Consider the following 27,535-nt stretch of genomic DNA (forward strand, 5'->3'; position numbering starts at 1 on the left):
AAAATTGACTTTTTTCTTTCTGCTCAGGTTCGGGCAGCCACCAGCTGCTGGCCCCACTGCCTGCATGTATCTCTAGTGTCAGACGGTTAAAAGCAATGCGTGAGGCTAAGACAAGTGTTACAGAATCTCTGCAGGGATGAAGCTCTGAACAAAGCAGAGTGGATCCTTCCCACGTGGAAGGATCCCACTAAAGGGGGCCAAAATCTGGCTCAGCATTACCCCTGTGAGAAGAGACCTCCCACTCCCAGCAAGCCACCCCAGATAATGAAATCAGGACAAGAAACCACTCGAGGCCCACAGCCCGTGCCCCCTTGCAGAGGTGCCTCTGGCCAAGCTTTTCCTCATGAAGACTCCAGTCCCAACAGCCCTTTAGTACAGCATACTGGTCACTTCGCTTCTGCCCCCCAGCAGCATCCCAGTTTCCAGCCTTCCTGAGCATATTGGCTATCAAAGCCATGGAAGGCAACTGAAAGTGTTGCAGTCCCATTCCAATAACTGGGTAGAGGAGAGCGTATTGCAGCCAGAGGTACACACTGACAAGGTCCTGGGGGCACTGGGTCTGGGGATCAGCCAACAACTAACACGCAGGTCCCTGCACTATGAAGCAAAAAGCAGGAATTCCATGTTCTAATCCTTTTATGATAAAGAGTAAAAAAAGCAGTAAGGAATCTCGGGTGGACTATTTGATTTCATCTAGCCAAGGGTTGAAACAAGCATATGGCCAGGTCAAAACAAAGAGCCCTTCCAATAACTGATTTGACTGTCATTCATTCAGGTGGGCCATGACAAAGCCAGTCCTCCAGACACCAACATTCTGACTGTCAGGTAACAGCTCCAACCTTGGAGGAAAAGGAAGAAAGAGGCAGGACAAGAGGAGGGAGAAACATTATTCCTCCCTTTCCAGATGAAATCAGAGACACCAAGTAAGAGCCAGAAGCTACAGCTTCCCTGAAGATACCACTTCTATTGGCATCATGGTGCTCAGCTTTAGAGAGCAATCCAGTGCAGGGGCAGTGAGGCATCCCGCTCCTCTGGCAACCCTTAAAACAGGATGAGGAGAGGTACCCGAGCAGGGCATATCCTGGGCAAACACACCTGCTCACACATGTACACAACAGAAAAGGAACCTGGAACTTGCTGGCCCCTCTGCCATGCAGCCAGTCCTCTTTTTGTCAAGGCCTCAGACTCCTCCTTCCCTGCTGAGGAGTTTTTCCTGCTTTGGACAGATCCAGTTGCTTACTCCGAGCTCTCTTCTACCTCCTTTTGTTTCTTCTTCTTCTTCTTCTTCTTGGTGCTGGTCTCACTGGTCTGCAAAGAGGTTGGAGATAACACGAAGGAGTCAAAAAGGAATCCCTCACTACTCATTTCAGTAGGAACAGTCCCACTCCAGATGCAGTGCAGGCTCCCCAAGGCTGCAATCCTCTCACTACCACAAGCACTCGAGCACACTGACTGTCAGCACCAAATGAATCCTGCTGGGACCTGTTATAGGGCACCAGAGGCCTGGCAGGAACATGTACCTACAAACAGCCCCAGGGCACAGATAGCTGTTCACCCCATCCCTCCCTCACCACACATCGATCCAAAAGCTTCACCTCCCAAGTCTCCCACCACCCCCAACCAGTTCAGCCTGTGGGGAGCCTGGCACTTGGGGGACACACACACCAGGATGCTGATGCATTTGTCCTGCAGGTATTAGGGAGAGACAGCAACCTCCTCCCCATGCTTGGACTGTACCATGGGAGCACCCCGTTACGCACCACTTCTATTTGCTCTCCTCCACTCTCAGGTGCCTCTTTGGCTTTCTTCTCTTTCTTCTTCTTTTTCTTTTCCTTTTTGCTCAGCTCCTCTGGTGGGGGGGTGGCAGGGGATGGCGGGCTCACAGTCTCCTCGCTTTCACTCTCCGACTCTCGCTTCCTCTATCAGAGAAACACGCTATCAGACACACCACCTCCCAAAGCTGCTCCCGTGATGGAAGACCTGTTTGCAAGCCCATTGCAACTGTTTTACCTGATTCAATCAACTACACGGTTAACAATGCTTTGAGCAGCAGGGTGAAGGTACAGACTTGCCAGTGGTCCCCTCCCACACACACTGGCTAGGATTTGCGTCTGCACCCATACTTCCTGTACCCCAAATGCTGCAGGGTTTGAAACTGCTGCATCTTTCCAAGTACATGCACAAGCCCTGGCTTAGACCCTTAGATCACAGCACAAGCCCTGACTTGGGGCACTTTAGGCGCAACTCTTACATGGACATTTCCACAGCTGGCTGTAGCCTCCAGAAAGGTCTTCTGGCACAACAGATCTCCCCTGTGGCTCCATACAATGGATTTCCTTGGATGCTGCTGCTGGTACACCACAAATCAGAGCTCCTCATTCTCATACTGTGCTACAGGGCTCGCAACCAAAGGACAACATCCTAGAGATGAGGCCCTAAACAGGTCACCCTACAGCTAGCTCATGGGCCATACAACCACAATACACATCTGGGCACTAGGCTCCCAGAATGTGAAACACCTTCCCCTGTAAAACAACCAACCAAAGCAGCACTCAATCCAGCACCTGATACCAGCTGCCTTAAAGAAACAGGTGTGTATCCACCCCTCATCATGGCCTTCCTCATACACATCTCACAGCCAGAGCTGTAGATACTCACTTTTGGAGCCCTCTCCGGCTCTGAAACAGCAGGCGCCTCTTTCCTGGAAGTATCCCTGAAAGAGAAGATCCCCAGACTGAGCAGGACAGTGAGGAACTGACCCGCACTGCTCTGTACAAGCACAAAGACCCATCCTGTCTCAAGGGCTCTGTAACCCACACTGGGTGCTGGGTGGGGAAGCTGGTGTGGGGAAGACCTGCAGCCTGCACCAGGGTCAGACAAGGCAGGGCAACAGCAAGGCTCCCCCCATTTAATTTAGCAGACTGACTCCCTCTAAAACCACAAGCACAGGCTAGAAAGGGATAACTGTCTGCTCAGGGCCTTTCCCTCCACCACTGCCCACCAGCAGCATGTTCCATCCAAGAAATGCCACTGTGCCAATATGCTTTAAGCACAAATGGCAGCAGCCCAGCCCTCACTGCATGGGGCCCCCTTCTGCCCCATCATTCAGGAGCTGTACCCACCTGTAATCCACATACTCCTTCTTCCAGGAATCCGGTGTGCTCTCATTGGGCTTTCCATGCTTGTCCAGCAGACCCTTCTGGATCATCATCTTCTTTTGACTGGCCTGAGGGTAACACACAACAAGTCAGACTGCAGCTCCAGGAAGAAATCATCCCCAGAGCTTCATCCACTCAATTTAAGAGGAGGTACTCCAGGAACAAACCAACAACTACAGCATTACTTATTTAATACTTCTCTAAGGACCTTATAAACATCCCCTGCACAGCAGCCTAAAAGAAGGCATCTTCACCACTGAATAATGGCTAATTTGTGGGGGAAGTAACAGCAGCAGCATAAGATGACTCTGGACATAGAATCATACGATAGAATATTCTACGTGGAGCTCAGATCTTTGACTGGTTTCTCCACCTTAGCGACCTGCTACATTTCAGCTGAACCACTTCAGCTGCAAATGCAGGGCACTCCTTAAGACTCCAAGATGCCTGTACTGGCCTCCATCACTTCACATTCGCTGTGAGCCTCTCCAGAGCCATCAGGATGGGGTGATAGATGAAGGTCATCTTTGCACAGAGCTCTAATGCCATCCATTTCACATCATTTGGCTCTTTACCAGAGGAGGGCTGGTGCTGCACAGACCTGAGGAGCCCATGCCTGAGCAGCAGCTCCAGCTGGGCCTCAGGCAGAGCTGCCCAGGATCCATAGGGAGGGAAAGCCTCACTCCCACTAGCATTGAGCTGGCACAGCCCCAGCACTGGGAATCACCACCATCATGGCTCCAGGACAGCACGTCTCTGCCTCAGGGTTGTGAGGTCCCACATCCTGGAATTGACCATGCCCCCACAGCACTCACCTTGGGACCGAGGCCCCATTTGCGGGGGTACGTATCTCTCTCCATGATCACTCTCTTGATCTTTGCCACAACACCATGGTCACAGGTAGAAATCACTGCTGTGGTCATCAAGGCAATGGCTGCAAAAGCAGGCAGAGAGTTCATTAACTCTTAACAGCACAACTGTGACAGCAATGCAGGAACCTACTGCGTTCAGCCTGTTCTTCTGTCAGCACAAAGAGAAGCAACACCTCCCACCAGTGCCATTTCACCCCAAAACCTCACTGAAGGTAGGTTCTGGACTAAATCTTCAGAGACCTGCTCTGCACACCATAAGCCTCTATCTTACACAGAAAGACCGGTTCTGGATCGGCAAACACAGCAAGACCATTTCCCAGAGCAGCACCAACACCACCACTGGACAGGGAAGAGCTCTGTAAGCAGCTCCTGGAGCACTTTCAGGCAGCTCAAGGAACCACAGCAATACAGAAAAGAGCAGCGCTGCTCCTTTATCAGCTCACAAAACCTTGCAGAGCCAAACACAGGAGACTAATCCTACCAATAAATGTTTTCATTGCCAGGTCCACAAGATGACCAGAGTGCAGGCAGCACAAACAGCAGGATGGAACAGCTTGGCTGTTTACCCTCCAAGGCCCATCAGTCCCATGGCTCTGCAAGAGCATGAGACCATGCAGCACTGAGCACCATGACAGATCATCTGTAGAGTTTGTCAGTCCCTGGCACCTACACAACTTCTCTGAAGACCCTGGTTGGAACAAAGCAACCCCAGAGTCACTTCACAAAAGCTGGGAGTTGCTCAAGTCCTTTTACACTGATCTGCTCAGGAAGTGTGATGTGCAGGTGGCAGTATATGATCAGACATCCTCCTTCATCTCAGCGAGGACAGAGCCCCCCAGAGAGGGGCTCCAACCGTGCCAGCACCACTTCACTCCTGCAGGCAGCCAGCCACACACCACAACAGCCCCCAGTAGGACACTGGCAGACCAGAGGGTCTCTGGCAGCTGCACAGCACCCAGACCCTAGAACAGGAATCGGGGTGCTGCAGGAGGGCAGCACCACTGCACTCAGAGAATGGATAAACTTTGTCATCATCTCACACACAGAGCACACCTGAGCATCCACACCTGAAACCAGGCCGAGGAACTGTTCACACCTTGCCAAGGACTGACACAGGCACTGTTTCTTAACATCCTACCCCAACACCAGCTGCCTTGGGCCACACTAACCCACAGTGCCCATTAGGAAGCACTATTTAAAACTTCTACAGATGGATAGGGACCCATTTGCTGTGCATTCACTGGAACACAGCTTGTTATTTCTGCAGCTAGCTGGGCACAAGAAGAACAGGAGTTTCATACCTAGGCAGATAGCTTCTCCTTTTGTGGTGATGACAACAATCTCCTGATTAAGCTCAATTCCATCTTCATACCTGAGGACACCAGGCAGCATAATCTTGGCTCCATAGCAAATGGCATTAACCTGAAAACATAGGAAACATGAAGGCTTATAAGTCAATATGAGAGTAAAAACAAGGTAAGAAGTGCCTCTAATATTCTAGCTTCCCATTGCTGTTACAGTCCCAGCAATAACATTTCTTCTTGTCCATTATATAAAACTTCAGAACTTTCTAAAAGAACTAAGCAAAGCAAAGCAGCTGTACAAGTGAGGAGGACACTGCAGTCTCTGGCTCTCAGCTAGCACTGCGCTAGGAGCTCACCGCGCTGTCTTTCATGACCAGCCGCTTGTGTGAAGTCAGCAGTTTCTCCAGCGGCAGGATAACTCTTCGCAGGTAGCTGTCATCCTTGTTGTTGTCATACTGCCACTGTGCATCCAGTACATCATGCATGGTCACCATGTTGTCCTGTGAAGATGAAGACACAACCTTTCTAAACTCCTCCAGCCACTAACTTCAAACACACACAAACAGCTGAAGTCCAACAAAAGGAGTGAAAAACACGTCCAATTCAGAAGCACCAAGAAAGCAAGCTAAAAGAGGCAAGAATACTTTCCACTAACAACTTGAGGTCAGCCTGACTTGTGGTACCACAGACTTCAACCTTCCTAATCTCAGAGACCACTTGATCTAATGTATCAGGTGTGTCCACATGAAACTTTGAAATATGACCAAATTTAAACAACTATCTGGGACTTCTAGGCAAAGGAGTCTAAACTAACCAGCTCTGCAATCTGTGACGTGGAATAAATTCTTGAAGCAGCTGTACACACCCAACCCCTGGAATTCAGAAATGACTGCAGGGATTACAGCTGCAGTAAGAGCACAGATTGGTGGGGAAGCACTTCCACTGATACACATGTTTTGCAAGAAAAGAAATCAGTTCTGGAGTCTGGACTGGCAGCAGGATCCAGCTATGACCAGACTAAAGGGACTGTACTGTGTTCAAAAGCCTACACCTCCCAGGCTCAGTCTGATGAAGCACGTTCCCTGCATTATGCCCTGACACCAAGCGGTCACAGATTGCAAAGCAGACAGCACATCCACCTGAACTCGTGGCACACGCACACTTTGTAGGCTGAGAAAGGAAGGTGGCATGAAACACACTTTCAGTCACCATGGTGCACTTCCCAGTCATTCACTGTCCCAAAGCTTAATTACCAGGACAGGGACAACACCTTGAACTGAACTCAACACTTTGGTTCCAGACCATCTATGGCAAGAGCTCCCATGTTTTCAGGGCTATTCACTAAACTCCCCCATGCTGCCATGCACCAGTACCTTCTCCTAACCCTGTAAAACTAATGCAGTTCCAAGGAACTCATGCAATTCTGATGGGCTCAAGCTGGTCGGTTATAATTAGTGCTACCACTCTACCTTCTCTCCCAGGATGCCTGAGCGCACTCTGCGGAGCTCCTGCATCTGGCCTCCTACTCCAAGCAGCAATCCAAGGTGAACACAGAGTGTTCGGATGTATGTGCCTGCTTCACAGCTCACCCAGAAGATACCTGAAACGGAGGGCAGGACAAGGGAGTATTTAAACACATATCCAGAAATGAATCACATCTAGAAACTCCCTCCAAGAGAAGCTGTACACTGAACCCTTCACAGAGCCATCAGCCTGGGGTGATAGATGAAGGTCATCTTTGCACTGAGTGCTAATGCCATCTAAATTGACATCATTTGGCTCTTCAATGAAGGATGCAGCAGTAGGAAAAACAGAGGATTTGCTTCTCAGCACATCCAAGTAATACAGGATGCAGTTTCTGCTTGATGGTGGTGAGGATTTAGGTCGTAAGACATTTGCCAAGAATAGGAAGCAGCCCATTTCACAGGAAATTTTATCAGCCATCAGCTTAATAGGAAGAAGGCAGGAAAGCCCTGTTTTACCTAATCTTCTCTCAGGATCATACTCCACCAGCTTGCTCTCATAGATGGTTCTGACTCTCAGTTGTCGTTTGACAGCAGCAATGAGGGGTGGTCGCTGAAACAGCGCGCCTGTCAGAGTTTCTATTGCCTAAGGATAGAAGCAGAAGTGACTGTTGACACCTGTACCCAACACCTTGGGGTCTCCAGCAACTTTGACCACCTCCATGAGCAAGAAGGGTCACCATAATTTGGTGATGTCATATTTAATAAAGCCAACGTGAACCAGGGATGTGGTCAAAATGCGACCCCAGTGAGCACAGCTGGGCTTTTTCATCAGGTGGCAGTATGTGATCAGACATCATCCTTCATCTCAGTGAGGACAGAGCCCCCCAGAGAGGGGCTCCACCCGTGCCAGCACCACTTCACTCCTGCAGGCAGCCAGCCACATACCACAACAGCCCCCAGTAGGACACTGGCAGACCAGAGGGTCTCTGGAGGCTGCACAGCACCCAGACCCTAGAACAGGAATCGGGGTGCTGCAGGAGGGCAGCACCACTGCACTCAGAGAATGGATAAACTTCATCATCACCTCACACACGGAGCACACCTGAGCTCTACTCCTACCCTCTCATCTGTACACTTTGCACGTGCAGTGCCAGCATGGCTGAGAGCATGCTGAGACTTACCCTGGCAAGCTGAGCCTCACTCTCAATTGCATTGTGCAGCCGAACAATTCCCACATACTCTTTGCCTGAAAAAACGACAAGAGCAGTCAGGAGTGGCCACTTGCATTTAATGTTGACCTCAAGGTCCTCCCTGCTTCACAGCCAGAGCCCTGAAGGGTTCACAACCACCTCTCCTACAAAGTGCACACAGTTTGGTATGGAGCTGGCTATTCTTCCAATGAAATAAATCTGAGCTACATTTATTCTTCACTGATTTTATTTCACTGGACTCATAGAGGCCGTAAGTTCTGTTAATACACAAAAGCAGTCTGTCAGAAACATTTTCAGTGACTTCAAACTGCACAAGCCTCAAAGAAGCAATCAAGGAAAAGAATCTGATTCAGCAGGGATGCACCCTCCCTAGCTTGGAGTATGAAGAACAAGCAATCCCTAGGCTCAAGGCACTGAAGGCCAAGGGTAGTCCTTGTCCTTTCAAGGACTGGAAGTCTCCATATTGTCTTCAAAGGAACCCCACACCTCCCCATTTATACTGACTGATTCCAGACTATAAACATACCTGCACTCTGCTGAGACTTGACCAGTCGTGTTGCCCTCTCAATGCACACAATGAGGCACCCAGTCACCTTAGGATCCAGAGTGCCACTGTGTCCTGTCTTCTCTACTCGAAGGATGCGTCGGATCCACGCAACCACCTCGTGGGAAGATGGATTGGAAGGTTTGTCGAGGTTAATAAACCCAGACCTATAGTGCAAGATGACAGAGAGTAGGAACTAAGCACTGCTGCAAATACATCAAGAGCATAAAAATGCTCACAGCATTTGTTAGGGCTGCAAAGAAATGTATTTCTCTGCAGCCAAGTGAGCTGTCAGCCTCTGAATACTGCTCTCAGTGAGTACACATTGGGCTGCTCTGCACGCAGCAGGCGAGAATACTTCATGGTCAAAGAACTCTCCTTTCCCCAAATTTCTCATCACTACTCTGCACTTATGCCAAGGCAAATATTAGAAACAAACTCCAAGCAGTCTGAAAGCCTAGCAGGCCAAAGGACTTTCCATAAGACCCCAGAGAACTCAAGTGTCTGCATGTGCATCCACAGACCAGCCACAACCCCAGAAAAAGCAAGCGTTACAGGAAGTGAGCAGCAGCTCCTATTTAGTGGTTAGTAGCAAGGCACTGAGGTGAGCAGAAAGGTACAAGGGGAATCCAGAACAGAAAGTATGTTGGAGATATTAACTGTGAAAGAGAAGTAAATCACTCCAGCCCTTACCGCACTCACCTCACATAGTCAGAAATCTCTCTCTTCAGGGGATTAGCACCAAAAGAAAGAGGTGTGTAGTGTGCTGTCATCACATTTAGCTTGTCAAAGTTCTACAAAAATCAAAGCAGCAGTTACAAGTGTGTGAGCTCACCTTAGTTTCAGGGTTGCTTTGCCCCAGTACATCTCCCCAGTTACACAATGTCTGATTTGTACATTTGAGTGTAAGAGGCTCTTATAAATGAAGATGACTCAACAATGAAAGCACGTTTTATGGGAAGAGAAAGAATCAGAAGTCCTGCACTGAAAGTGATGGGAAAGCAGCGGAATACCACCCTTTACAATGGAGCAAAAATCCAGTGTGCCCCAAGAAACTCAGCACAAGCAATTCGTAAGTATACACAGACCACAGGCAACCAAAATAAATAGAAGAAATCTGGTTGGGTCTTTACAGCAGAGATGGCAAACTTATAAAGCAGGCGTGAAAATGATGCTCCAAGACAAACGTTATTGACACGATTTCTGCACACAGAGCGCTGTTCCCTAGCCGTAGGGCTGCACAGAGAAGGAGCTGTGCCTCTCCAGGGGTCTGCACTGAGGGGACAAAAGATGCATCAGGACGAGGGCCACGCGGTTGTCTGCGACCCACCCTACCTTCAGCAGCAAGGGCCACTGCGACGTGTCCAGCTGGGCGACGCGGGACTCGGGCTTGATGAAGAACTCCTCCGTGTGCTGGATGTCCTGATGGGGATGAAGGTACCGAGGTCAGAGGGGGAACCCCTGAGGCCCGCGCTCCCCCAGCTGCCTCCACGTGGCCCCGGCCATGCTCCGGCTCGGGCACGCCGTGAGGCACCGCGGCCCCCCAAGCCCTGCCCTTAGGCCCCACGGATCTCGCTGCGGAGCCCCCCGTCACCTCCTCTTCCTTCTGCCCTCTCAGCCGGCGGCCCCGCACTCACCGCTACATCCTCATCGGCAAGCGCCCGCTTCTCCTTCTTCCGCCGCTTCGTCACGCTGGAACCTGCGGGAGCGACAAGGTGAGCACCCCGCCGGCAGCCGAGGGGGCCCCGGAGAGCCCCCACAGCCCCGACACCCCCCCCCCGGGCCCTCCGCCACGCACCGTCCCCGTCCGCCATGGCCGCACCGCGTGGTGCCGCCGCCGCCGCGTAGAGACCGCGGAGGCCGCCCCTTCCCGACAAGCCCCGCGCGCGGCCGGCCCCGCCTAGCGCTGAGCGCGCCCAGGCCTCGACCTACCGGCGGGCGGAGGAACCGGATGTCCCGTCCCGTCCCGTCGGGGAGCGGCGTTGGGCTCCCCGGCTCCGCCGGGCGGTTGGACGGGGCGGTGAATCCCGTTGTCCCGTCCGAACCTTTACAGCCAAGCGAGGCGTTAACACAGCGGATGGGCCCGCCCGGTTGGGGTCCGGCTTTGCGGGGAGCGGACTTGGATCCCTACTGAGCTTCCAGACTGGATCCCATGCACTTGGCTTCCTGCTGGTGCTGGCTGAAGCCGTTGGACCAATGGACCCCCACCATTCTCCAAAGCCCCCTCATAACCCTGCTTCAATTTACTCTTATCTCCTTGGAAGCAATCGTCACAACAGGTTTGTAACCCCAGACTGATCACCCATTACAATCCCAAATAGGGTCTACCCGAGGCCAGGCAGCCCAATCTCCTCCTGAGTCCAGGGGTAATTTCACATTCTTTTAAGTTATCTTTTTCTTCTGATAGCACTACTCAGTAGCAGGTTAACATCTGCCCAGGACGGATTATAGCCAGAAGAAAAGTTAGCGAATAATGCACATTGATCCACAAGTTCCTTTAACCTCATCATTTGATTTCCTCATATAACCAAACCCGCAATGTTCCAGGTGTGAAGGCTGTAACACTGGAGACGGGGAAAGAATATTTCACAGTCACCCCCTCCACTGGCTGCACGGCAAGAGGATTAGGGATAATATTAGAAACCATGGAGTAAAGCTCAACAGAAGCAGTAGGGACATCAGAGGTAGTCGGGGTGGGATTCAATAGGGTAATACAGAGGGCGAGTACAAAATGGTGCAGAAACCAACTCCTCTGTTCTATGTAAGATGCAGCCAGACTGCCGCGGGCACCTGTCCTCAGGCAGCTACTTGCAGGTCACTGACCAACTCCTTTTTTCCACCATGAGAGCCAAATGCTCTCTTTGGCTGCACTATCTTCGTTTTCAGGGGGAAACAAAAAACAGTTTTATGTCCTGCCCCTTCTGAAAGCAACTTCAGCAACTTGCAATTCCCAGATGTGCAAGCCCTCCAGCACCCTTACCCCAGGTGATACCGTCCTGGCAAGTTTTCCTGTCTGCAAATTGCAGCCAGTTCTTTAAGAAACAGCCTGTTTCTGCCCTCCTGCTTTAGCATTACACTTTTTCAAAGCATGACAACTTTCAATATGCACAATGAGTAGTTTACTGACACAACATAAGATGAACACATTTGCTCATCAGTTATTACTTGCTTCTGTTATAGAATTCGTATTAAAAATAAATAACAAAATAGAGGATAAACTGACGCAGACTGTGGCTTCAACGGTAAGTCCAAGCCCGACTCTGTGGCTCTGCAAAAGGCCCATCCATGCCCACGGTGGTGCTCAGAGCCCCTGTCCGGCAGGGCTCAGCATCTCCTGCAGCACCAGGTGGAGGAGGTGGTTCTGCTCTGCGCTAAGCAGCGGCCAGAGCTCGGCCTGCAGGGCCTTCAGCGCCTCTGCGTCCTTCTCCTGGCACGCCAGCACGGCCGATTGCAGCAGCAGGAAGAGCTCGGACGGCAAGTAGCTCGCTGCAGGCGGCAGCCCTCCGCCCGCCCCGACGCCGGCACCAGTCCCGGGCCCCGCACCGCTCTCGGGAGCCTCCCAGCAGTACTGCTCCAGCGTCCGGGCGTGCTCGGGCAGCAGCTTGGCGGGCGGCGGCTGCAGCAGCAGCAACAGCAGCACCCGCGACACCTCGCAACGCGCCAGCACGTCCATGAAGGCACCACCGGGGGCTCCGCCGCCGCCGCCAGCACCACCCAGCCCGGCCGCGGCCAGCGCCTGCGCCCGAGTGAGCGCCGCCAGCGCACCGGCGTAGTCGCGACCCAGCAGCAGGCAGGAGGCGCGGTCGGCCAGGCACCGCAGAGCCTCCAGCGGCAGCCGCGCCGCCGCCAGCAGGTCGGCTGCCCGCTGCAGAGGCGCGGCGGCGCTGGCGGGCCGCCCCGTGTCGCGCAGCGCCGCGGCCAGCTCCAGGCACAGCCCGGCCGCCAGCGCCGGCTGCCCCCGCTCCAAGTGCAGGCGGGCGGCGAAGGCGCCGCAGCTCTGCGCCGCCGCCACGTGCTCGCCGAAGCCGCCGCGCAGCCCCAGGCGCTGCCGCAGGTCGCGCTCCTGCCGCAGGAAGAGCCGCGCGGCCTCGGCCAGGGCGGCCGCCTCGGCGGGGCCGTGGAACAGGCTCTGCGCGCACCGCGCAACGGCCAGCTGGCACCAGGCCGCGTAGGGCAGGCTCTCCTGGGCGCGCAGCTCCCTCGCCAGCGCCGCGAACTGCTCGGCCGCCTCCGCCACGTTCGGCTTGCGCAGGAAGCGCCGCCGCAGCTTGGCCGACACCAGCCGGTACCGCGACAGGAAATCGCCGTCGCTGCCCGGGCCCGGCCCGGAGCCGCCCGCCCCGCCGGGGCCGGAGCCGGAGCCGCCTGCGACCGACAGCATCGCGCGCCAGCCGGAACTGACGTACCCGGAACGCTCGCTGCTTCACTCCTGCTCGCGTAGCCGCCGGCCAATCAGCGGACGGCGCGGGGGTGGGGGGGTGGGGGGAGGAGGGAAGAGGCGTGGTTATTGGACACGTCTCAAGGACGCCCCGCCCACTAGTGGGCGAGTCCATAGGGCAGGCCCCGCCTCTGCCGTCGCGGTCTGATAGGGAGCCGGAGCGCGGAGGCCTCGCCTGTGGTAACCGCGGCTGTGAGGGGGAGAGCGCTCTTGGCTCTTGCCGCAGGCCCTGTCCGGGTGCAGCGGGCGAAGGGCAGGCACGGAGGGGCCGCGGGTGCCTTTAGACCGAGTGGTTTCGGTTCCCGGAGCGGAGCACGGAGCTCGGAGCTCTCCCCAGCCCGTCTCCAGGGATGAAGCTGGTGTGCCCGGCGGGCTGGCGGTGGCCTCGCTGCGCTGTTGGCAGCGGTGCAGCCGCCCTCCGCCCCACCGTGGCTCTGTCCTGTGCGCTGAGACTGCAGCGCCGGCCCCTTCTGAGCGCTCTCCTGAGCGGCCTGCCTGGCTGGGACCGCAGCTTGCCGGCACGGAAGGCAGCAGCACCGCGGAAGGAGAAAGGAAAGGGCGGTGAGGGCCGCAGCCTGCCCTGTTCCTCCTGGGAGGAGAGGTAGGGCTTTACCAAAATGCTTGCTTCCAAAGCACCTGAAGCGGTTCGAGCAGAGGGTTGGGGGTTTCACCTCCAGCCAGCGCTCTCCAGGAGGAATGGAAGAGCCAGAGCTCAGCTGGCTCCCCTGGAGCTTGGCCTGGCCATGGGAATAACAGAGAACACAAATTAAAAGGTCTAAGAGGAAAGGGTCAGGAGCAGAGCGGTTGTCACACCGGCAAGCAGAAAGTAATAGTCCGTTTGATTTGCGGTTCTGTGCCTATAGGTAGTTGGGTGCTTCAGAAGCAGCTCCCAAAATACCAGTAAGCAACAACAGCATCTTATCCAGCTGCGGTGTGAGGCTGTCCATGGGCTTCGTGTGTCCACAGTTGATGATAGTTACAGCTTGGGTCATATCCACCTCAGCCCTTCCTCTGCTGGGGTTTGGTTTTGGTTTATTTTTAGATTGGCTTTTCTGTGTTTTGCTCATGCTCACCCTGCCTCAGGTACAAATAGCTCCAGGTTCTGAGGTTGATCTCCGAACCGTCAGGGTATGAGTGGCCAGGTCAGCGAGAGTGGGCAGCCTGTAGTTTCCTACCTGTCACACACAAACTGTGCATTTTACTCTGGTGGAATTAATCTAGTACAGTATTAGCAAATAGAAAACATGCAGTAGTGGCTGGAAGTGTGAGCAGGTCCATGATGCAGGATGGATGCACCGAGTGATGAGAGAAGCATCTTGCTCCTTTAGGAGAATACCCCAGGGAAATGGGACTTGGGCTGTCCTCACAGCAGCAATGGATTGGCAAAGCCTCTGATTCAGTGGGAGAAAGCAACAGACCCCACCTGAAGCTACAATATATTATCTATCTATCTCTTTATTTTTCCCTTTTCTGCCTGCACTTTGGTTTGATTTTTTCCCCCATTTGAATAATCATTTTCCTGGCTTTACCATCCTGAAATCAGATCTCACCCTGGGCTTGGCAGGATCTCTCTGGGTCCCTGTGCAGGGAAAACACTGTTCCTGGCTCTGTTCTCTAAAGGGGGATCAGAAAAATACCTGGGTTACCTGGGCATCACTGGTCAATCTGCTAAAGGCTCAACCTGTCCTCTGGAGAGCTGGTCATTGTGGTTCCTAGGTCACTCTTCCAGCCACAAGTATTCTGCACTGGGAAGGTGCCATGAAAAGGGAGTTTCATTGTTCACAGCCAGCTTTGGTACAGAGCCTGTACCAGAAGGATCCTGCCCATGAAGCAGTTGGTGGGGATGTTACGCCATAAGGATCAGGAGGTGAGTAGCTCTGAGCACTACTGTGATGTTGTGCTTTCCAGGTTAGCAAATGCAGTGACTCCACTGTGGAGACTTCCCTATCAAGAGCAGCTGCAGGTAAGATGTACGTGGACTTTCCTCTGTTGTGTTGCCCCAGCTGTCCCTATTATCCTTCCTGAGCAACAGCCCTGAGTATCTTAGTTGTGTAATGAATGTAAACTCTTCAGAGCCTGTTTACTGGTGCTTTAATTCTTCATTAATTAAATGTGGAATTAATTAAATGAAATTAAATTTTTTTAATTAAATTACAATGAATTTTATTTTTTTTAATTGGAATGAATTAAATTAATCAAATTAAATCTGTTCAAGGCTAGAACTGTGAGGTCCCCTGTGGGGGGGTGTATGTGGTCACCAACAGCACAGAAGATGGGCACTCACACAGTGATCCTGCCCAGCTGGTTCACTGGGGCTTCAGGCTGGACCAAGTGCTCCAGTGTCTGTGGTCCCAGTGCTTTGGGACCACAGACACAGGGTTTTTCTCTCTCTGTTACCTCAAGCAGCTGCAGTGATGGGAAAGGCAGAGCTCCCCTGGGGCTGTGTCCTACTTGCAGTATTCCCTCCTGTTGGCCCTCCCAGAGGTGGGTGACGGGCTGCCCACTGCTGTGTGGTCCTGTAAGAGTGTTTCTGGCTTAGGACTCCTCTGCAGGTGAAGTATGAAAGCCAGAAGAAGATTTTGCAGACGCTGGCATCTTGTCTTGAGAAGTTGGGCATAGACACACGGCAGCCTGGTGGACTCTGCTGTCCTCTCCAGCCTATAGTCCCGTCAGTGAGTGTCCCAAGGGAATGCTGTTCCCTCTGAGCCACTAACAGTTTCTTACTCAAATCCCAGAGTGTCTCATGGTGGGGATTACTTGGTTGCAGATAATGTGTCTGTGGCAGTCCTTGCTAGCTTCTGCTTTGCAGCCTGTGACTGCTGGAGAGTGAACAAGCCCAGTGATTATGAACCCCTTCTTGTGCCCAAGCCTTCCCCGATAAAGTTGTTACCATTCTGTCCCATACAGCAATTCCTTCTTCCCAAGGGGAAGTACTGGGGGTCTCGTGCATAAACTCTGTTTCTGCATTTTGCACATCCATGTGGATCTTCCCGTGTTGCCAACAGAACACCCAGGCTGGGCTTTGCCTTTCCTCCATTACTTTTTCTTTTAATCCAAGGCTTTATTGTTCCTTCTTTCCTCCCCCAGCCTGTCATTAATGGCTACCGAAACAAGTCTACTTTCTCTGTGAACCGAGGACCAGATGGGAACCCCAAAACCGTGGGGCTCTATGTGGGAACTGGCAAAGGTCAGTGCAGGACAAGGAGCTGGGTAGAAAACTGCTGGTGTGGGTTAAGGCAAGGCTTTGCTGTGACATCCCCCATCTGAGTTAGAAGCCTCAATCCTGGCAATGCCAACAGAAACACCACCAAGTCCAAGGAAACAACAGAAAGCCTCAGTTCATTAACTCCTTAAGAAGCTAATGAGCTGCTAAATAGAGCAGTAAGGATGACAGCTGTGGTAGCAGCCCCTCCAGGATTTAGGGTTGTTATTCTCAATTATGCTATTCCCATGTTTTTGCCATGTTCCAGGAGCCTGTGTTTAGCAAGGAGACTATGGGGGAATGTGTGTTTGTCCATAGGCAGCAGAGCAACGTTGGAGCGTTTGGGATGTCTGAGGCAGTGCTTTATGTGCCCTGAAATAAAATGACTAAATACCTCTCTGTCTCTCTCCAGCAAGAAATATTGTCTGCGTGAAAGCCAACCACATGGAGAACATACCCCTAAACCACAAACAAGTAGCCCAGGTAAATAAATGAGTCATGTCTGTTCCTGGACTGTGAAGCAGAAGGACTGCTATAACTTATATGGGAGAACATTGTCATTTTTGTTACGCTCGGTTGTCAAGTCCAGTTTCATGTTTTGGGAAGTTTCAGGCCTGACTGTGAATGATGGATAAAAAGCCCTGCTTGTTAATACTGCAGCTTCTAAACTATCCCAAAGAATGAAATTAATCAAGTGACTATTAATTTGTGTCAATCTAGTAAAGTATGTAAGAATGAGAAATTGAAATTACGTTTCAAGAACTGGGAAGGAGCTTTTACTGAGTGCGTTGAAATCAAACAGTAAAAGTCAGATGGTACCGGTGGAATGGCCACACATTTGGGGGGCACAGAGTTATGCTAAGACCAGGGCATTTGTCTTCACTCTACTACAAGTGCTGTTTGCCCTCTGCTCAGTGCTACGAGGACTTCATTCGCCGCTCCCCTCTGGACTCCTGCCTCCTCTTCCACAAAGGTGGCCACTGGCGGGAGCTCGTGGTGCGCACCAGCAGCTACGGTCACACCATGGCTATCATCACCTTCCACCCGCAGGACCTCGGCCAAGTGAGTACATGGAGGACAGAGCCATGGCAACAGGCACATGAGCCGGGTGATGGCCCCTGGCTGACCTGAGCTTGCTGAGTGTATCGCTAGGGAGAGGTGTCTAATTGGATTACCCAAACAGCCAGCTTGTCCTTTCTGGCTCCTGACAGGAGGAGCTGGCTACTCAGAAATCATTGCTTAAGGAATTCTTCACGTGTGGACCTGGAGCAATCTGTGCCTTGACTTCACTCTATTTCCAAGAGAGGTATATGTCTTGACATGAGGAGAAAGTGGAAAGAAAACCACCTCCTTTTTCTCCTCCATCTCTAATTAAATTCAAATTCTACCAGTCCAGGGACTGCTTGAAGACAATGACAGATGTTTGGCGGCCTTTTGTAGATGTGGTTTTAAGATGGCCACATGTTTTGTTTTTCCAGACCTGAAATATTTGCATACACTGTGCCCTACCTTATGGGAGTTACGAGCCTTGAGTTTACTCCCGAGACAGTGAATCACATTAGCTGCAAAACTGGGGAATAGACCCTCGGTCTGCTGTCCTCTGCAAAGCCATTTTGATTCTTTTGATGAATTACAGGCAGTGCAAATAACAGATCCCTTACCAAAAAATCAGAATTCTTTGATCCTCTTGAAAGGCTCACTTGAAATAAAAGTTGGTGGAGGGAGAACCATCCTCCCCTGCACATGAGCATCCTGGGAATGGGAATGAACTGCTTCTCTGCTGCCTTCTAACAGCTGGTTCTTGTGTGCTCTGCTAGCACCATGACACGCTGCTCCCACGAGCAGGCCCCCTTCCAGCTCCTTCACGGAGAGCCACACATCTTTGAAGAAGTGCTCGGCCTCAAGTTTCGCATCTCTCCGGATGCCTTCTTCCAAGTAAACACAGCTGGAGCAGAAGCTCTGTACCAGGCGGTTGGGGAGCTGGGTCAGGTTGGTGGGGACACCATCCTCCTGGACATCTGCTGTGGAACGGGTGAGCAGTGGCTGTGTGAGCCTGGCTCCCAGGTGCTTTGCGTGCTAGAAACTATCTCCAGTATCTAAAGGCTTGTTTCTTCAGCATGGATAGACGGAGTATTTTTGTGTCCCTTGTTTCTAGGTGCAATAGGTCTCTCTTTGGCTCGCCAAGTGTCCAAGATTATTGGTATTGAGGTGGTGGAGAAGGCAATAGAGGATGCCAGGTGGAATGCAGCATTCAATGGTGAGTTCAAACTTGCCATGGCAGAGAGTTTCAAGCTAACTGCTGAAAAACTGGAAGCAGAACTGAGCAGAGGGATGCTGGCAAGTCACCTCCACGCAGCAAAAGGCGGTACTTCGTGTTATACCTGATGTCTGGTGAGACTGGCTCTGCTCAGTTTGTGTGGTTGCTTTCTGCTTCACAGGAATTTCAAACTGTGAGTTTCACAGTGGAAAGGCAGAGGCCGTGTTACCACAGCTCCTGTCATCGTGGGAGGATGCCCGACCCGTTGTTGCTGTGGTGAACCCATCCCGGGCTGGGCTCCGTAAGAGAATATGCTGTTTATTTTCACCTTAAAAGCAGGGAATTTTGAACGAGCTCCATGAGACCTCTTACACTGGCTCCAAACCCCCTGCTTAGTCTCTAGTTTCTTACCTTGGTGCTGACAGCAGCTAAAATCCCATGGTCTGCTGTTTCTAGTGCCTTTGTAATGCCTTCTCTTTAAAGCAGACAGCTCTAATATTTTCCCTATCTTTCATGGCTTCTCAGAATCATTTAGGAGAGAAGGAGCCTTTGAAGGCCTGTGTGCAATCCCACAACTAAAGCAAGGCCAATTTCAGAGTTGTGTACAGTTGCACAGGGCTATGAAGCACAGCTGAGGTTTGAATGTGTCCAAGGGTGGATACTCTCTCCTGAATTTTTTTTTCCCTAATACTCCCTACATTTCCCCTTGCTGCAGTGCATCTGTTGCCTCTCACCCTCTTCTCATGTCCTTCTGAGAAGATTCTAGCTCTATCTTCTCTCTAATACCCCATGAAGCCACTGAAGATAGCAAATGGATCCCTGCTCACCTTCTGTTCCCCAGGCTGAATAACCCCAGCCCTTACACTCTCGTTGTGCATCCTGTGCCCAAGCCCTCTAGCCATTTTAGTTGTCTCCGCTGGACTTGCTCCAGTGCGTACTAGGAAGTCCCAAGCTGGTCCTGGTGCAGTCTCACAAGCGTGTGTGATGTGCAGTTGTGTGGTACTTCCTGTGCAATCATTCCTTCTGGAGAGCTCATGGTGGTGGAGGGTCACTGTAAAGCACGGTATTTGTTTTCCCAGATTACAGGGTTGTGCGAGCCATCCGAAACTGCAAGTCCATCCGAAGGCTGCTCTACATCTCCTGCAAGCCAGAGGGTGAAGCCATGAGGAACTTTACTGAGTGAGCGAGCACCCTCCTCTCTTTTCTTCCACTGACTTAGTGACAGGGACACACCTGGTTATGTCAGACAAGGACGTAAATATCTGACCTTGGCTTAGGAAGGTTTTTGTTGCAACTGAATGGCACTGGGTGAGTTCTGCAGGTGTGACCCAGGACTGGTCAGTGCATGGTCAGAAGTAGTTTACACGTTACTCTAGGCTTACCTGTAAGCTATACTTGCTGGTTTAAGGTAGTGGGTATTCTTTGGGCTTTATGTTCCAGCAGGATACTTTACTGCATCGGTGTGGAAGAGAAAATAATGCACACATGCTATAATGGCATTGTGCATCCTTCCCTAACAAAATAGCCCATCTGCGTGTGGGATACAGAGTCCACTGGGTTCACTGCAGGGAGGCTGGCCCCAAGCTAATGAAGTACAGCCAAGGGGATTTAGTCACCTGCTGTCAGGGTCTGACTGGAGAAAACCCCAGTGCTGGACCCTGTTTCAGTCTGTGATCCCAAGAGTGAAATTAAGATGCAAATGAGGTCAAGTACCGTTATCAAGTAGTAAGTTTATTACAAATTATGAAAATACAGTTATAAAAAAGGGAAATGATTGTAATAAAGAAGATAGCGATAGGAGAGATTGGAAAAAAGTTAGAAAATGAAGCAAGGATTCAGGGCGCAGAGAGTGAGAAAGAGCAGTAGTCACCACTGGGGATCCAGCGGTGTCCCAGGGATCCATTGTCGTTGTTGGTGGTGGGAGTTCTTCAGGGTTCGTAGTTGGTATCGGAGCAGAGCATCCCCCAAGAGTCCATCAGAGGTGGGTGTCCTCGTGGAGGCATCCTTCTTGAGTCATCCCCTTGAAGGTACCCCATGGAGTGTGTTTTGTGGAGTTGCCCTCATGGCGATGTCTCATGGAGGGTGTCCCTCAGGGTCTGTAGTAGTTATCAGTGGAGAGAGTCCTCACGGAGGTGTCCTTCTGGAGTCATCCTCATGGCAGTGGCTCCCCAGAGATGTACCCCTTGGTGATTACCTCCTTCCCCTTTTATAATGAGCTGGGGGGAGTACATCTGTTCTTCATGTCACCTATTGCTAGTTCCTGGTGGACTGGTTTCCCTGGTCTTGCAGCCAGCTCTTCAGCTGCACACACACAGGTGCCTGCAGCAATTCTTGGGATAAGGGGTAGCAATTCCTCACACCAGCCCTAGAGGTAATGGACTGAAGAGTCTTTCCTACTGAAAGAGCTCTTTCCCACTCATCCCTCAGGCAATGGATGGTGGAGTCCCAGTTCAGCTCCTCACACCCTTCTCACAGGCAGTGGATACTGGAGTTTTATCTCAATTCCTCCCACCCATCTCTGAGACAAAAGATAGGTGGATTTCCATCTTAGCTTCTCAGACCAATCTTTGAGACAATGGACTGTGGTGTCTGATTTTAGATCAGTCTCTTGCACCTGCTTAGTCTTAATCATATAGCCAAGTCTTCATCCAGAGCAGGCCCATTTGTAGGTGATAAATCTGTCTGCAGGTAACCGATGAAGGTAGTGCAAAACTGAGGATTATTTTCTAAGGGTATTAAGTGTCTTTCAGCTGGGATGACTTGTGAGAAAGGGAGCTTTAAACCTGCCACTGACTCTTCAGCTTGTCCATGAGGCTTTTAGGGCTGCTTTGGGGTTCAGTGTTGATGGTTCCACACCTCAGACAGTGTCAGCTGAAGACTCAGAGTGATGTTAGCCAAACACATGCCTCCTTAGTACATTCTCTGTGCTACTGTACACACAGTCTCCCACATGATATACATCCCACCATGATAATGGTGGGAAGGCTTCTGCTACTGGTCTAAAGGATGCTCTCTTTGCTTTTCACAGGTTGTGCTGCCCACCTGACCCAGGGAAGAAACTGTTAGGAGACCCATTTACCCCCACGTTGGCTATACCTTTTGATATGTTTCCTCATACTGTTCATTGTGAGCTGGTGCTGCTGCTAACCCGCTGATAGGGACATAGGTAGGCCAGCTCTGAGAGCTTGGGAAGCAACCTCCTGCAGTCCTGAAGACTGGAGTCTATGTAATGATGGATTTTAACTTATTTTCTTGACATTCGTATTTAAAAAATAAATAATTTTGCTTTTGCTCTGGGTTGCCTAACACTGTTCTGTAAGGAAACACTAAGATTTCTGGGATGAAAAGGTTCTCTGTAGCATTTCATCACCCTTCTCTCTCCTGCAAACCTCTTCATGGGATGCTTTAGCAGCCTGGAAAATACACTCCCCCTGCTGTTGTGGGTTTTCACCATCAACATGTGAATATGGAATATTAAAATCCGCTGTACTTTTGAGTACTGCATGCCATTAGTTCTCTGCTTGCTTCAAGGATTTTTCAGGTGTTTTTCAAGTTGATAGTGAATTTGCAATGAAGAAACAGTAGGAACTAGAAACCCTCATGTTTCACTGGGAAAATGTTGACTTTTGGCGTCAGGGGAATATTTCCTGTATAAACCTCCAAACCCACTACTGAATCACTGTCAGTCATGTGGATATGTTGGAAGCAATGGGGAAGATTTGTCTATAAAATGGAGAGAGCAGGTTTCAGCATGTCCTATCCTCTCCATTCTCTGCTAATGCTTGTTGATAACCTAAATATGAAGTGCCCTGTGAAAATGTCAGCAGCAACAAGTTATTTCCTCATCAGGTTGCTCATTGACTGGCAAGCTGTGATCCTTGTTCTCTTCAGATCTTCAAAAGATGGAGTTGCTACAACCTGGAGATAGGTCTGAGTGAGCAGTTCCCTTGTGTTCATGAACTCCACGCTGTTTACAGGGCTCCTTTTATTCTTCTAATTTTTACTTTTGTGTTGTATTGAAGTTACCTTTTGGTTTATCCTGGTCATCTGCACCAGAGCAGAACACTTACCTGCAGTGAGGCTGTTAAATTTGACCCTTTCTTCCAGAAAAGGAGTTGCCTATCTGATCTGGCTGCATCAAGGCTGACAAACTTCCAAGAAACAGAGAGCTGCCTCTGTTATTCAGACTTTAACTCCAGTCCTAAGCAATGTGAGCTTGGAATAGTAACAACCACCACGTCTCAAGCCATGGGAGCTTAAAATACATGGGTTCAGGACCTGAGACTTACTACACTAGAAAGGGGAGATGATGGGGGGATTCCTGCCAGGCACAGGAAGTGTCACTCTTTTGTTATCCCATGAGAATTTTGCACGCTGTTACAGCCTTTTGTTTCAGTTAATAGCAAGGGATAGAGTTTTCCGAAGTTGTTTCCTATCATTACACCCTGGTTTCTCACTGTGAGATCTGAATGGATTTCTGCTTAGCCTGGACATGGTTTTGTCAAAAGTAAATTTGTTGCAAATTAGAGGGGGAGAGATAATGACTTTTAATCAGAAAGTAACAGAGGATCAAGAAACCCTTCCAATACTCTGGTGAGCTGGACATACAGGACACTTCATCTGCTGTGGGGAAGGGTGGCACAGTGGTCTCACTCTTTTGGGCATCAAGTTTCAGGACAGCCATAGGGACATCTTTTTTTTTTTTTTTTTTGCTTATTTGGGGGCAAATACACAACAATAAATCCCCATATTGCTTAATAAATTGGTGCCTGAGCACCTGAAACTGAAAGCTGCCTATGTCCAAGGGACCTCTGACTACTCCACAGCAGGTTGCTCCCCTGCTTTCTGCTAGCACATCCTTGTTTTCCCAGGAATGAGCAACTGCACTATGCATTGTGCATCCTGCATCCCTAGGACCGGCTCAGTTTCCGCTTTCTGTGTGTAATGTATGGAATGTTCAAGGAAACAGAGGATGACTTCATGGTAGGAGCGGTGGGAACGCTCATCACTTGGCAGGTGCTAGAGCTGCCTGGCTCTGCCTGCCTGGCTGTGGGGCATTAGGACCCGGAGGTTGCTGAGTGGAGGAGGCTGAATCCACCTCCCGCTGTCATCCTGCTGCCTCTGCAGCTTTATTCCTCATCTCCTTCAATGGTGGCTGACAGCCTCCCGCTCGGGCGGGCAGCCACAGCGAGAAGGCCTCGCTAGGACTGGTTCCCTGCGCCTCCATGGCATCCCCCAGGACCATCACCATCGTCGCCCTCTCGGTGGCCTTGGGGCTCTTCTTCGTCTTTATGGGGACCATCAAACTGACCCCTCGGCTCAGCAGAGATGCTTACAATGAGATGGTGAGTACGGCAGTGGCAGCATGGAGGGAGAAACATGGGGGCTGTCTTCCCCTCAACCCTGTGGCAGAAGCAGCGTTTGCAGTGGGATATACGGAGGGAGACTGCTCTGGGACGCTGAGCGACGGTGGGGGGGAGAGGGAAGAAGCTTATCTGTCTCTCTGATGGACACAGATAGACACAAGTAATACGCATTGCCATGGATATCCTGGCAGCTGTCGCTGGGCTCTGTCTGAGTGTATCCATGGAGAAACCTCTTGTGGAGGGGAGGGAAGGAGGACGGTAGCACACCAATGCCTGCAAAATATGGGGATGCAAGGGTCTCTGAAAAACAAGGTCTGTACGAGTGCCAGACATGTAGCAGGCAGGTACAGCTGATCCCTGGGGGAATACCTACCCCCGGACTGAGGGTAGGAAAAGCAGATGCCTGCTTTGGCAGCCAGATTGTCATGCTCAAAATTCCGTGCTTTAAAGCAAGGATAATGACACTGTCCCTACCTCATCAGGCTGAGCAGGGATTAATTCGTGCCTGTGAAATGCTTTGAGATTCTTAGCTGGCAGAAGAAGATATTATTAATAGCCACCTTATCATTAGCCTGGGAAATAAGCCTCTCCTCCTTCTGCCTAATGGAAAGGGGTGAGGAGAGGATGGGGAAGTCACTGTGTGCATTTCCCAGCTGATGAGCTAGTGCTGCTCATCCCTGCCCAGGGCCAGCCCTGCTGCAGAGCTTTGCTGGCTGCAAGCTGCAGGCAGGCAGCTGCTACATCGTGCTGCCTTGTCCATGTTTGTTTATGCTCCTGCTGGCCCCTGTCACATTTATTGCAGTGGCTGAAATGCACTGGTATAATTTTTGTGCCTCTTAAAAATACAGCGCTGGAAGTTTCCAGCACATTCTGTTCTCTCCCCTTGCTCCACCTGCCCAGCTGCTTTTGCTTAGCTCTCAAGTAACATCTGAATCACAGTGGCTCACCTGCAGCCCAGCACAGAGATCTTACAGAGGGGAATCACCAAGATGAGACTCGGGGGCAAGAGACAGAGATGAAATGCCCAGGAAACAAAGCTGTTAAGCTTCTGGTACATAAGGGACAGAACACAGCAGTGAGACTTTGCATTGCAAAATCCTTGCTCTGTAAAATATTTCACTTCCCTGTCCCTTTCTGCTTTACCAAGAGTCAGGCCTACAGTTAGGAATGATCTCCATTTTTAGAAAGACAACACAGAAGCACTTGGATGTTACACAGCACCATCATTCTTCTGTCATTCTTAATAGCTCATATTGTAACATGTTCACGGCTCATTAGGCTTTCATGCTTTTGCTATGCTGCATACCAGAGTGGTCTGTCATGTAATAGAGACAGTGAAAACCTGATTTTGCCCATCAATAAGCATGGATCTTCTTGCCCCAGGCAAATAAGAGGAACTTATTTAGATAAGTCGCTGTTACTTACCTGCAACACCAAACTTGAAGCTTTTCATTCAGCAAAAACCAGACACACTAGTTTGTCTATTAAAATACTTCAGAGTACTCTAGAACATGCTGATAGTGCCTTTCTTTAAAGAGCTGTATCTTTCACAACTGTACTCTGCTCTGAGGAGAGGTTTTATCCACTGATGGTTTAAAATCCTTCCTTAGTAATGAATACACTTGGAGTAACTGTGTCATGAGATCTTCAGTTATTTGGTAGCTGTGTATTTTTGAAGTGCCAGCTCCTCTTAGGAGAAAGCAGAGAAATTTACAGAGAAGTAGGGGAGTTCTGTGTGCCTCCAGTGCAGGTTTCCAAAAGCACATGGAAGTAAATCTGCAATGGGATTAGTGCCTGTGTCAGCTGAACAGCTCTGTCCCCAAGATTCAGCTTCCATTTCCCTCTCCTGATTAGCAAGCAGAGAGCACAGTGGCAAGAGTATCCACAGGGATGTATACTCAAGTGTAAGTGGAAATAATTTCAGTGTCTCAATAGCTAGGAGCTTTATTAAAATATATATAAAAGGAAATAATTGAAAAAAAAGGCAAACAAAACCAGTAAGCCCACAAACACCTAATGTTCAAATGCAAGAACTTAAATGTGTGTAAGGACAGAGGCTGTTTCTTCCCTGAAACAATAAGGCAGCCGTGTAAGGTGGCTTAGTCTTCCAACTTACACTGCTTCTAAACCCAGCATAAACCAGGAAACAGGATATCACAGGTCAGTTTGCTTTCATCTGAGGAAAGAAAGGATCACAAAGGTAAAGAAGCACAAAATAGGGTTGTTGAATCTCAGCTTTCATGTATAGACCCATGCTAAGATTGTACTGCTCCTAAACACTAGAACATTGTAAGTTGCTGTGAGGTAGAGACTTCTCTTTTTCCTTGATGTGCCTTGGCTTTGCAGGGACTAGGTGTGTTACTTAGGGACTAGCTACTCCTGGAGAGAGGTACTGCTTTTTAAACATGGTTCCGCATTGCTAATTCTAGGAATTGTAACTTCAGATTTCAGGAGAGGGTACACCTGGCCTGGTTCTAGCTCCACAGATGGGTGTTAGGCTGTGGTACTGTTTTCCAGCAAGGAGGCAACAACTTATAAAGGGGAATTGCAGGTTGATGGTATTAATATCCCCCCAACAGAAGCTTTAGGGGTACAGATTGGGTATTGTGTCAGAGGGTGATGTATGAAGTGATCTTTAGGTCATGCTCTACAGCAATCTATTTAAATGGAATTCACCTTTGCCTTTACTTTCTCACACTGTGGTGTTCTACTCTATTACTGCTTGATTTCAGAAACGAGCATACAAAAGCTACGTGCGGGCCCTCCCCATGCTGAAGAAGATGGGAGTGAGCTCCATCCTCCTCCGCAAGAGCATTGGTGCCCTAGAAGTGGCGTGTGGCATTGTCATGACACTGGTGCCTGGTCGCCCCAAAGACGTGGCCAACTTTCTCCTCCTTCTCCTTGTGCTGGCTGTGCTCTTTTTCCACCAGCTAGTGGGGGACCCACTCAAGCGTTATGCCCATGCTCTAGTCTTTGGGATCCTGCTTACCTGTCGCCTGCTGATTGCCCGCCAGCCAGAGGAGCAGCCGCCAGAAAAGAGGATCCTGTCAGTGAATGGGGATGAACAGCCACTCATCAATGAAGCAGCTCCTGAGAAAGGCAAAATGAAGGTATCCTAGTTGAGTGCATGTGAGAAATACGGACCCTCGAGGCAGCTCTCTCCTGAAAATCACCCAGAAAAAAATTGTTTTTTATTTACCTATTTATATTTTTTTGTCTGTCTAAATAAAGTTGCGCTTGGGGTCTGAGAGACACGTGGTATGTCTACACTGTAGTCTTGCTTTTGCTGCTGCCCTGTAATGTAGATGAACACAAGCTAACTGGGGTAGCTTGGAGGCAGTGAACAGCCTGGCTGGAGTATGCTGGCCTCAGCAGAAGCTGCAAAACCAGCCTGAGAGCATAGGCAAAGACTTAGACAGGTAATCATGCTAGCTTGGCACTGCTGCACTGGGGAGAACAAACCCTGAGTAACAGCTGAAACCTCGCCTGGAAGCACTTCTGCTACATGGCAGGCTAAGCAGCAGCAGCAGCTGGGTAGAACATAACCAGGATGACCCTGTGCTGGCTTGTGTAGCCCCATCCACAGATCTATGTTTCCTTCTCCATAGTCAAGGGGAGAAAGGACCATACCAAGCATAAAAGTCCTGCTGTGTTTAAGAGAGGGGTCCTGTAGCCGCTGCTTCCTCTGTGCCCAGTCCTTTCTTTGGACATCTAGGG

At 50.5% G+C, this 27,535-nt stretch overlaps 4 protein-coding genes and 5 non-coding genes across 9 annotated transcripts; 2 read left to right on the forward strand and 7 right to left on the reverse strand.

Annotated features, from left to right (window-relative positions):
- Positions 1–618: 618 nt before the first annotated feature.
- On the reverse strand, positions 619–10,458 carry DKC1 (dyskerin pseudouridine synthase 1). The gene is made up of 15 exons (XM_065689981.1): positions 10,354–10,458; positions 10,193–10,254; positions 9,891–9,977; positions 9,258–9,349; positions 8,538–8,722; positions 7,982–8,046; positions 7,317–7,443; positions 6,804–6,934; positions 5,691–5,834; positions 5,332–5,452; positions 3,974–4,092; positions 3,123–3,226; positions 2,659–2,713; positions 1,761–1,919; positions 619–1,308 (listed from the first exon to the last, which is right to left on the reverse strand). Exons 1-15 carry the CDS (start codon positions 10,367–10,369, stop codon positions 1,237–1,239), a joined length of 1,539 nt encoding a protein of 512 aa, XP_065546053.1. The 5' UTR covers positions 10,370–10,458; the 3' UTR covers positions 619–1,236.
- On the reverse strand, positions 3,651–3,726 carry LOC136019684 (small nucleolar RNA SNORD83). Its single transcript, XR_010615011.1, has one exon. It is a non-coding gene; the product is annotated as a small nucleolar RNA SNORD83 (small nucleolar RNA).
- Positions 4,824–5,070, reverse strand: LOC136019681 (small nucleolar RNA SNORD17). The gene has a single exon (XR_010615008.1). It is a non-coding gene; the product is annotated as a small nucleolar RNA SNORD17 (small nucleolar RNA).
- On the reverse strand, positions 6,496–6,630 carry LOC136019679 (small nucleolar RNA SNORA36 family). The gene has a single exon (XR_010615006.1). It is a non-coding gene; the product is annotated as a small nucleolar RNA SNORA36 family (small nucleolar RNA).
- LOC136019683 (small nucleolar RNA SNORD83) lies at positions 7,038–7,114 on the reverse strand. The gene has a single exon (XR_010615010.1). It is a non-coding gene; the product is annotated as a small nucleolar RNA SNORD83 (small nucleolar RNA).
- On the reverse strand, positions 7,643–7,889 carry LOC136019680 (small nucleolar RNA SNORD17). Its single transcript, XR_010615007.1, has one exon. It is a non-coding gene; the product is annotated as a small nucleolar RNA SNORD17 (small nucleolar RNA).
- A 1,193-nt stretch (positions 10,459–11,651) lies between the features above and the next one.
- F8A1 (coagulation factor VIII associated 1) lies at positions 11,652–12,951 on the reverse strand. Its single transcript, XM_065689980.1, has one exon. The coding sequence runs from the start codon at positions 12,934–12,936 to the stop codon at positions 11,857–11,859; it is 1,080 nt and encodes a 359-aa protein (XP_065546052.1). The 5' UTR covers positions 12,937–12,951; the 3' UTR covers positions 11,652–11,856.
- Positions 12,952–13,114: 163 nt separating this feature from the next.
- TRMT2B (tRNA methyltransferase 2 homolog B) lies at positions 13,115–21,746 on the forward strand. Its single transcript, XM_065689685.1, has 12 exons — positions 13,115–13,594; positions 14,902–14,956; positions 15,546–15,665; positions 16,081–16,180; positions 16,608–16,678; positions 17,111–17,257; positions 17,407–17,501; positions 18,013–18,227; positions 18,351–18,452; positions 18,634–18,753; positions 19,532–19,631; positions 21,481–21,746. Exons 1-12 carry the CDS (start codon positions 13,344–13,346, stop codon positions 21,605–21,607), a joined length of 1,503 nt encoding a protein of 500 aa, XP_065545757.1. The 5' UTR covers positions 13,115–13,343; the 3' UTR covers positions 21,608–21,746.
- A 1,858-nt stretch (positions 21,747–23,604) lies between these two features.
- On the forward strand, positions 23,605–27,138 carry TMEM35A (transmembrane protein 35A). The gene is made up of 2 exons (XM_065689570.1): positions 23,605–23,797; positions 26,551–27,138. Exons 1-2 carry the CDS (start codon positions 23,678–23,680, stop codon positions 26,935–26,937), a joined length of 507 nt encoding a protein of 168 aa, XP_065545642.1. The 5' UTR covers positions 23,605–23,677; the 3' UTR covers positions 26,938–27,138.
- Positions 27,139–27,535: the final 397 nt, after the last annotated feature.

This window comes from Lathamus discolor, chromosome 9 (assembly GCF_037157495.1).
Source record: "Lathamus discolor isolate bLatDis1 chromosome 9, bLatDis1.hap1, whole genome shotgun sequence".
NCBI classification, from domain to species: domain Eukaryota; kingdom Metazoa; phylum Chordata; class Aves; order Psittaciformes; family Psittacidae; genus Lathamus; species Lathamus discolor.